Below are 10,876 nucleotides of genomic sequence, written 5' to 3'. Positions count from 1 at the left end.
GGACACCATGATCAACATGGGCTTAGAAGGCTGAAGGACCTGTCCCTGTGCTGTACTTTTCTTAGAACTTTACTTAAGTCATAAAAGAAGTGGCCAGGTTAAAAGAAAATCACACTGGGTTCCAACAAATTAGTATGGAAGATGGAAAACATTGGAGTGATGCCGTGGTGTGGTTTGTTCCAAGGCAATGGTGACGCACTGGATGATGTATGGACCATATAACCATCCAAAAGCCAAAAATGACCAACTGCTGTCTTCACACAGGCTGTTGCTATCTTAAAATAAAAATTCAACCAAAATAATGTGGTTATGGAGCAGGTGCTGCCTGGGAAATGGGATTAAAATAAGCAGTGTTACTTTATCTCTTTTCTGGCCTGCAGAGGCACGATGGACTGAATGGCCTCTTTCATAGAATCCCTACAGTGCAGAGGAGACCATTCGCCCCATCGAGTCTGCACAGACCACACTCCCACTCAGGCTCTATTCCCATCACCCCACATAGTGTCAGGGGACGAGGAAGGTAACTAAGGGGCAATTTAGCATGGCCAAGCCACCTAACCTGCACATCTTTGGAGTGTGGGAGGAAACCGGAGCACCTGGAGGAACCCAAGCAGACACGGGGAGAATGTGCAAACTCCACACAGACAGTGATCTCAGCTAGGAATCGAACCTGAGTCCCTGGTGCTGTGAGGTAGCAGTGCTAACCAATGTGCCATCTTTTGTGCACCGTAACATTTCTATGATTCTAGATCTTTTCAAGCACACACTGCTCAAATCTACGCTAAAAGCTGGCTCTTCACTGGCATGGCTCTAAATGTTTCTTTTCTGTTTAATTTTCCTTCATCGCCACATTGGCACCTCCCCAAGTTCTGCAATCGGAAAATGATAAGGTCCGTGGAAGGAGCGGGTAATGGGCCAGACATCCTTTTTCTCCTCAGGAGAGATGAGACTACTTTAATGTCCATCATAAATTAAATGGTTAGGATTTGCAAAGGCCGGCTTGTTATAATTTTGTAACATCCAAAGCTCACGATTTTCTAACTAAACCACAGGGATCCTTTGGCGAAAGTTTTTGAATTATCACCCTTGGTGGGCCCACCAAATAAAACATTGTATTCTTTTGTGCTTAACTTGAACCTACACATCCTGTTGTTGATCCATTGTGGAAAAACAATGGGAACATGAGAAGACTTCTAAAACCTAATTAAAATCTGAAGCGCAGACAGTAAAAGGCCACCCAGCCCATCGTGACTCTCTGCTGGATTATTCCAAGACGAACCCACATCCTTCTCTGTTTTAAATATTTATCCAATTTTCCTTAAAAATTGCAATGTTTTCAGCCTCAGTTCACTTCCGATGACATAATATTCCAAGCCCCAGGCAATTAGAATTTCCTCTGAATCTTCCCACCGTGACAATTTTCAAAGGGTGATGACCTTGTCACTTACTCCCGAACCAGAGTAAAGGCTATTATATTTGAACTCTGGATCACTGAATAGATGGTAGTACAGTGGTTAGCGCTGCTGCCTCATGGTGCCAGGGACCTGGATTTGACTCCCAACTTGGGTCACTGTCCGTGCGGAGTCTGCACATTCTCCGTGTCTGCATGGATTTCCTCCGGGTGTCAATAAATCAAATCTATCTGTGCGGCACCTGCACATCCTCCCAGTGTCTGGGATTTTTCCGGGTGCTCCGATTTCCCCCCACAATCCGAAAGACGTGTTGGTTAGATGCATTGGCCATGCTAAATTTTCCCTCAGTGTACCCGAACAGGTGCCGGAGAATGGCGACTATGGGATTTTCACAGTAACTTAATTGCAGTGCTAATGTAAGCCTACTTGTGACATGAATAAACAAACTTTAAAGCTTAAAACATTGAGACACTAGTAAATAAACTTAAGCTTAGTTTGTGCGTTGTCTTAAAAATTCAACCTGTTCACCAATATCCTTTTAGGGAAGAAAATCTTCTGTCCTTACCTGGTCTGGCCTACATGACTGCATTCCCACAAAAATGTGGTTGACTTTTTAACGACCCTCTGACATGACCTGATAAGCTGTTCAGTTGTATTAAACGTCCCCTCTGAAGGAATTAAATGCTGACATTGCCACAACATCCTGAGAATTTTTTTTTAAAAACTGTATAAAAATGCTTTATCTTAAAGGGGCCATTACCTTACAAAGGTGGAACTGCATCAAAAAGAAAGCAACACGCAGGTTTTATTTAAATACAACCAGGTTACCCAGAAAGCACATTATGAGGAGAGCTCATGGCTCTTTGTGCATCTCTGGTCTATACACGACTTTAGTAGTTTGAGAGTTGTGCGTTTGTTTTGTACAAATCTTTCAACAGATCAAAAATAAATTCAATACATTCTGCATCTAAATTCTCATCAATGAAAGAAGGACCTTTCATTCATGTTATGCTTTTCACTACCTCAGATGTCCAAAGAACGTTAAGATTGATTAAGTACTGCTGAAGTGTAGTCACTTATAGGAAAGTGTAGGAAAGGCAATTTCCAATTTACCCACAGCACATTCCTGCAAACAGAATTTGTGGCCATTGATAATGATCAGATGATGTTTTTCAGTTATGCTGACTGAGGAACAGGTAATGGCCAGGCCATTCGGAGCACTCCCTCAAAATCTATGTTGGTTCACTCGCAGTTCACCTGAGGAAATGTCAGGGCCTTGGTTTAATATCTCATTGGAAAAACGGCAACTCCATTGCATGGTGGCACAGTGGTTAGCACTGCTACCTCACTGCACCAGGGACCCGAGTGGCGTTTACACGTTGGCCCCGTGTCAGTATAGGCTTCCTCCCACTGCCCACAGATGTTCGGGTCAGTTTTCTTGGTCGTGCTCAATTGTCCCTCAGTATCAAGGAGATCATACAATCCCTACAGTGCCAAAAGAGGCCATTCAGCCCACAGATTCTGCACCGACCACAATCCCACCCAAGTCCCATCCCTGTAACCCCATATATTTACTTTGCTTGTCTGCCTGACACTTGACGGGCAATTTAATATGGCCAATCCACCTAACCCACACATCTTTGGACATTAGCAGAGTAAATAGACGGGGTTATGGGGATAGGACCAACATGGGATTGTTGTCTCTGCAGGCTTGATGGGCCAAATAGCCTCCCTCTACATTATAGCGATTCTATGGTTCTATAACACCACAGCTCTCTCTCTACAACACTGGAATGCCAATCTTGACCTTTGTGCTGAAGTCTTTGGAGTGGGTCTTGAATCCACAACTTTCTGACTCAAGAGGCACGGGTATTACCCACTGAACCACAGCTGACAAATGCCACAGTTAAGAAAGAAAATAAGATGCCTGGCAAGTTCACTGAGGATTCTAACACTTTAGGCGTCAAATGAAAACAGATAGCGTGCCTTTAAATAAATAATACATTTAATTAAGTCCATGTACAATACTATATAAAAATCGCAGTGAAATCCAATAAAGTAGAACTATTATGAAAGGTCTTTTTTTTTTACAAAAATATCACTACAATGTGGTATTGGCTACTTTTGATAACATATCTGGGAGAATACTGTCGACATAATATGGGGAAAAATCCACACAAAACTGGAATGTAAGAAAAGTATTACAGTAACATATTTCTTCTGACATTAGCATCAACTCTTGAGAAACTATTGACCATGATTTTGATACAGAACCTTGATGGCTTGGAAGGCCCACCACCCCCACCCCCGGCGTCCATGCAAGATAAATAAGGGTTTAACACCAGTTGCAGTGGGATTCTGATATGGGGGTTTTGTATTCAAAGCAGAATTACCTAGATGGGAGTTGTTTGTCTCCAAACATTAGTTCAGTTTCTGGAAATAGGCTATCCTATATGTTGGCACAACCTTGAAACCATGGCTGATTCATCCCCTGGCACCGGAGCCTTTTTCGACACTTTTGTTTCAATAATATTACTCTAGGGGAAGAAAGAAAGAGCAGTGGCGGAGGCAAAGGGGATTGTGCGTCACTCATCAATTTGTTCCGAAGATCATTTGGTTTTCAAACACGATTGGATGTTTTAGCAAGATATTTCAGCAAGAGAACGACAAAGCAATCACGCGTTGGGCCAGGGTGTGGCTACTGGATGATGATACTGAATGGATAGCCATTCAATATATTCAACATCACTTGCTGTTTACCAGGGTAGCATCATCACAGGGGTGGGGGGGCAGACTAAATTACTTGGCAGAGCTTGATGTGACGAGGCTTACAAATACACTCCAGGATTGCCTAACTGCACCAAAACGTGTCACACGCAATACATGCTGGGAAGGCAGAGATTTTCTCTTCCTTTAAGGAAAAAATGCCAAAATCCTTTCCCTATGAAGATGGGAACCTACCAATGGGTGTTGACGTCAGAAACCAAAGAGGATATAACTAAAAAAATTTTTAAAAAATTCTCAATATATGAATAAATTATATCTTCAAAATGATTACTATGTGTTACATTCATCCTTATGGTGTTACTAATATATGCTGTCAGACTATTGCGTGTGTCAGTTCATAACACAGTACACTTCAAATTGTACCTACAGTAAAGGCAATCTTGTTTGGACAGACGAAGCCCGTTTTTAGATGGCTTGTGGAATGAGCTTAGGATTTGTGATTATAGATAGTTTGTTTTGATAGCTCAGACCCACAGTGCCACAAAGCAAGCAAGGTAGGAGCACTTTTCATCCAGTATAAAATAGGAGTTCTATTCGGCTGATAATAGATCATAAATTCCGATGCTTATACTTCTTGTGCAGCAGAGTCACGGGAGTGGTGTCACAAAATTTCTTGGATCGTAACGAAAACACAAGCTATAAAAGTAGACCTGTGCTTCCTGGCAGTCCTGCGAGTAGCCAAGGAGCTGCCGACCTCATCGTAGTCACACACTGAAGAGAAGATAAGAAAGTGATTATTAACCCTAAAAGGATGTGCACATGTATCAGTTCAAACTGAGGGGAAAAAAAAAAATAATTAAAAAAAAAACCCTTATAAATTGCCAGAAAACTTGCTGGAGCGACCAAGTGAGTTTTGAAGCCAGTTTCTTCCCAACTGATACTCGTGCAGGCCTCAACCTGCCAGTTCAAAAATGGCCACCGCCACAGTGCTGGGAGCACACAGTTACCATGGAGACGGGCAAGGTCCAGCACCACGCGGGACATTTTGCTTTTCTTTCTTGCAGCCGTTGCCCGCTCCTCACGACTGGTGGTAATGGTGGTAGTGATGGTGATGGTGGTGCTCATGGTGGTGATGGTGTTCGTGTCTCTGGATGACGGGCATAACGTAGCCATCACTTGACAGAACCGGCGGCAGATCGCGCACAAATTCTTGCTCCAGTGCCGGGGGCTGAGCGTGGGCCGCCTTCAGCGGGGAGTGGTTCTCTTTCATTCGCTGCCGGTACTTCTTGTGGCTGTGTAGCTGTTGCTGCTGGAGGTGATGATGGTCGTGTCCTGCGTGGCCGGGCTGGGAGTGGTAGTGCAGGCCCTTCCCGGCCTTGCCCCCGCCGCTTTGCACGGGCGCGGCCGGAGCTTTCCCCGCCCCTTTAGGGGACTTTCCCAGCGGCTTCTCCTGGCACTTCAGCCGCTGGTGCGCATCGCCCGACCTGAGCTCGCCCACGCTCGTCGGAGAGGGCTGGTCCAGGAGGAGCTGGGACCGACGGTGGTGGATGCTGTGGGCCTCCGATTCCTGGGACCGTGACCTGTTCTGGGAGTGAGCGCTTTTCCCGTGATGTTCTTGTCTGGGCTGCAACGGTGGGGACCCTGACAGAGAAATAAAGGGCAAACCAGTGTCACTAGAATAAAACGAACAGATTAGGAGAGACAAAGTGGCATTTTCCAGTAGATCTGATCATTTTGAGAGGATTAGGAGACCCCCTCCCCCTCCCAACGCATAAATTATAAAGTGGTCCGATAGTTTGAACAAAAGGGCACAAACATAAATTTGTTACTAGCAGATTAAATAAAGACCTTAAGAGGAATTTCTTTACTCAGAGAGCTTAAAAAATACTAAACACGTGTCTGAGTGTAACACATAATATTCATCCACCTAATGAGAAAAAGTTTCAGAGGAGGTGAGGAGAGAGAGAGAGAATGGAGGTGGAATGGGAAGAGATGTTTGAAGTTAGTTTATTAGTGTCACTAACACTGCAATGAAGTTACTGTGAGAATCCCCTAGTCGTCACACTCTGGCACCTGTTTGGGTACACTGAAGGAGAATTGAGCAAGGCCAATGCATCTAACCGGCATGTCTTTCGGACAGTAGGAGGAAACCCATGCAGACATGGGGAGAATGTGCAGACTCCGCACAGACAGTGACCCAAGCCAGGAATTGAACACAGGTCCCTGGTGCTGTGAGACAGCAGTGCTAACCACTGTGCCACCGTGCCACCCCAGATAATTAGAATGGGAGGAAACTTCTATGGAGCAGATGGCATAGATGGACTGAATGGCCGGTTTCGTGCTGCAGACTCAAAGCAACATAATTCCATCCAACACAACAGCTTTAACATGGTTCACTGCCAACGTGGAGAGAGGAGATTTTTTGCCTTTGGCACAGGTCAAGTGTTCTTTCACTGCCTTTCCTTTTGTGCCGAGAAAAGGTGGAAAGAGTGACTGCTGCCCCATAGCAGGAGTTCTTTTTTGCATTGATCAGCATGTGAAGAACAGCCTTTGTACCAGTCACTCCAAATTACACAGCCCACTTTTCCAGGATTCAAAGTCAGGCTTTTAAGTGTTCCCTAGAGCTTCTCTGTTCGGCTGTGCCTTGGGGCGGTTAATTTATCGTCGAGTGTGAATGAAACTTGGCCACCGTCCAGCTCTCTTGTGTATTTGCACAGGAGATAAGTTCCTGCATTTGTGCGGATCGTGTAGTGCTGGGCACAGGCAGCAGTCCAACTTGGCACCGTTGTTTCCCCGCTTTGATCCATAAAGGAAATCTGTTCTTAACCCTGTCAGTGCCAAATCACATGTGGGAACCCTCGAAATGCCAGAACACTGTTAAGTTATCCACGCAGGCTGGAATTGTCCCAAACCATCTGCCTTTCCAGCAGACTTCATTAACACTGCGTACCACCAACTTGTATTAGTTCCACATGGACAGTTTTAATCAGCTGACCCCTTTTGTTCCCTTAATTGAGCAACTCATTATTTCAGTGTTGTCCATTAGAAATCACAGACTTGCCAAAAACTGTTACTACGGTAACACCAATTCAACCGCAGGCACTCATTTAATTTTAAAAAGCTTTACACGCAGTGCAGGTAAATGTACCAAACATGTGGGTATTTACTCAACAAGCACAGACCTTAGGAGGAATTCCTTCACCCTGAGAGTGGTGGAAATACTAAACTCATTACCACATGGGTATGATTGAAACAGGTAATATCAATCCACTTAGAGAGAAATTTCACAAGAGATGAGGAGAGAGAGAGAGAGAGAGAGAATGGAGGCAGAATTGCAAGGGATGTTTGAAGTTTATTTATTAGGCGTACTTTAATACTGCACTGAAGTTACTGTGAAAATCCCTGAGCTACCACACTCCTGCGCCTGTTCCGGTGCACTGAGGGAGAATTTAGCATGGCCAGTGCATCTAACCAGCACCTCTTTCAGAGTGTGGGAGGAAACTGGAGTACCTGGAGGGAAGTAAAATAGCTACATCTGTTAAAAACACTTGCACACACTGCTTTCCAACGTACCATTCTACCAACAAGTAGCTAGAAAGGTTAAAGTTCACATGCATATGCTGTGCCAATGAGTATTGCGATCATATGATCTGCAGTGCCTATGACTCACTTTTTATTTACCATTCAGAAAAGCAATTAGTCACGTCCAAATTTTCAGTTCAATACATGCGCCTTCTACTGGACAACACTGGTCCATTTGAAAGTTTAGCGGTCTACAACTTGAGGTATGGATGTAGCCTGCAAAAGTTAACTTTGCACTGGTGTTCTTGTTCTTGACGTTGAACTGAGGCATGCACATTACTATAAGATGGAAGAGCAGAAATAGTCCATTCGGCCCATCTTTATAAAATACTTGTTAGGTCTCTGCTGGAGCAGTGTGTCCAATTCTGGACACCATACTTTTGGGAGGGATGGCAAAGCCCGAGAGAAGTTGCAGAGGAGATGTTCTAGAATGGTAGTAGGGATGAGGGACTTTGGTTACATGAAGGAGTTAGAGAAGCTACGATCCTTACAGTGGGGAAAGTTAAGGGCAGATTTAATAAAGGTGTTCAGAATCCTGAGGGAGTTTCTGATAAAAGAGCAGAGAGTAACTGTTTTCATTACCTAAAAGGTAACTTCTCTTTTTGTAGCCATTACTTATGTCAGCCCTCGGTAGTTAAGTGTAGTCCAAGAGCCTAATCTTAGGCATTTGTTTTCTTTCTACGTAGTCGCATGGCTCTTGAATGAGTTTTCAAATTCTGGGTGGTACAGATACCGATTGCTTTTTCATACCATCTCGCTCCCTAAGACACCCCAGCCTCACCATCTCTCTCTCCACCTTATCCCACCCCGCCCAGCTCCTGAATTGACTTAAAGACATCTAACGTCTCTTCACATAAGGCCTGGAAAGCTAACTTTTATCCCATCAGTGTTGTCTCGAAGCTCCCGTTGCACAGTGGAAAGAATAATTTTGTACTACCAATTTTTGCAACTTTCTGTCAACACTCCATTGTGGTGAGTGCAAAAGATAACTTTTGCAGGCCAAAGCCAAACCTCAAGTAACAATCAGAGGAAACAGATTTAAGATGATCAGGGCAGTGCGGTGGCACAGTGGTTAGCACTGCTGCCTCACAGTGGACCTGGGATCGATTCCCAGCTTGGGTCACTGCCCGTGTGGAGTTTGCACATTGCTCGTGTCTGTGTGATGCTCCGGTTTCTGTCCACACTCCAAAGACAAAATAACAAAGAAAATTACAGCACAGGAACAGCCCCATCAGCCCTCCGAGCCTGCACCGACCATGCTGCCCAATTTAACTAAAACCCCCTACCTTCCTGGGACTATATCCCTCTATTCCCATCCTATTTATATATTTTTCAAGACGCCCCTTAAAAGTCACTACCGTATCTGCTTCCTCGACCTCCACTGGCAGCAAGTTCCAACCTCTAAAAAATCTGCCTCATACATCTCCTTTAAACTGTGCCCCTTAAATCTGTGCCCCCTAGTAATGGACTCTTCCACCCTGGGAAAAAGCTTCTGACTATCCACTCTGTCCATGCCTCTGATAATCTTGTAGATGTGCTGGTTAGGTGCGTTGGCCATGCTAAATTCTCCCTCAGAGTACCCGAACAGGCACTGGAGTGTGGCGACTAGGGTGATTTTCACAGTAGCTTCATTGCAGTGTGAATGTAAGCCTACTTGTGACTAATAAATTAACTTTATTAGCTGATGAATTACAGGGAAAGAAGGAGAAACGTTTATGCAGTGAGTTCCAAACTAACGAAAGTCGTGAGCATTTTATTCTTATACCTGGTCCAAATTTGGATGTGTAATTCTCTATCCCAGCCAAGTCCAAGTAATGGTTCCTTCTCTCTGTGTTTTCATCAACGCAGTAATGTTCACGAATACTTGAATGCTGCTGGTCACTGTTGTATCGTCTGCAAAAAAGCAAACACACAATTAAGATTCTTTCTGTGCTTTTGACTCACTCTCAGTATATTAGCAGTTCTCCGTGTGAGCTCAACACCTTCTAGGTTGAATCCAGAGCCAACTTCTTCAACCGAAGGTCAAACCCCCACCGTTTGCAGCAAGATCTGGTTTCATTTCCAATACCTCCCTCAGTACCTGCCTCCACCATTTTTTGTTGTTGAATTTATAGCCAATCTGCAGCTGTTAAAAGTGTGTCACAATAAAAGGCCCCCACAACCTGGCCACTTTTAATGTACAATAAGTAAAGGTCTATTCAAAATATACACAGTAAATGACGAAAGAAAGAAACTGGTTCTTTCTTTCTAGAGTTCTAGAAATCTAGAGTTCTAGAATCCAGATGTGTTAAAAAGAAAAGATGCAGAGTCATAGAATCCTACAGTGCAGGAAGTGGCCATTCAGCCCATCGAGTTTGCACCGACCACAATCCCACCCAGGCTCCATCCCCATAACCCCGCGCATATACACTAGCTAGTCTCCTGACGTTAAGGGGCAATTTAGCATGGCCAATCCACCTAGCCCACACATCTTTGGACAAGGGAAACTGGAGCACCCGGAGGAAACTCACGCAGACATGGGGAGAATGTGCAAACTCCACACAGTCACCAACTAGTTATTCCTCATCAATCTTTATCCCCAGGAACAGCGGGAGAATAAGTTGCTTAAGCAGGGCAATGAGTTCCAAGAACCCATTAGAAGCATGCCAAAGTAGCTCGCAGCACATATTGATGGATACATAGGGTCATTAAAAGTTAAAACTCCAAATGCACAAACTAGCCAATCCACTTAAGTCTAAAATTTATGAACCTTAGCCATTTGTCTTTAGCAAGTTCACTATAAATCTGGATCGAATTCTGAAGGCTTGGCAAATGACTAACATGGCTCCCTATTTCAAGAAAGTAAACAATTGAGAAAACCGCAGGAAACTATGGCACACCAGGTTCGAAGTGAGCTCGAATGTGTGAGCCCAGTGAAAGTCACAACATGTTAAAAAGGGCTGTTACCAGAAATGTTGGATTGCTGGAGCTTCCTGTTTTGTGGAAGGGATAACGGCCATGGGAAAAGAGCAGAGGAGGGGAATCACCTCCTTCAAAAGAGCCAGCACGCAGTTACAGTGGGCCAAATGGCCTCCCGGGTCAGGCAAACTGCAGCTAACATGTGCTTGGGATTTTCAGGAAAGCTTTAAAATGTTGGCAGCTGACAATACAAAATA

At 44.3% G+C, this 10,876-nt stretch overlaps 1 protein-coding gene across 2 annotated transcripts in view; it reads right to left on the bottom strand.

Moving 5' to 3' along the window:
* Window positions 1–3,399: 3,399 nt before the first annotated feature.
* Window positions 3,400–10,876, bottom strand: part of nkd2b (NKD inhibitor of WNT signaling pathway 2b) — a 125,186-nt gene continuing 117,709 nt past the window's right edge. For both annotated transcript variants that reach the window (XM_080203174.1, XM_080203175.1), the window contains 2 exons: window positions 9,487–9,614; window positions 3,400–5,780 (listed from right to left, as the gene is read on the bottom strand). In XM_080203174.1, the coding sequence (XP_080059300.1) occupies window positions 5,218–5,780; window positions 9,487–9,614 (691 nt within the window). In that variant the 3' untranslated portion in view covers window positions 3,400–5,217. The remainder of the gene's footprint in view (window positions 5,781–9,486; window positions 9,615–10,876) is intronic.

The sequence above is a fragment of the Carcharhinus amblyrhynchos genome, chromosome 2 (genome assembly GCF_965287045.1).
Source record: "Carcharhinus amblyrhynchos chromosome 2, sCarAmb.v2.hapA, whole genome shotgun sequence".
NCBI lineage: Eukaryota > Metazoa > Chordata > Chondrichthyes > Carcharhiniformes > Carcharhinidae > Carcharhinus > Carcharhinus amblyrhynchos.
The sequence above is the reverse complement of the archived record's forward strand: the minus strand, read 5'-3'. Positions and strand labels throughout refer to the sequence as shown.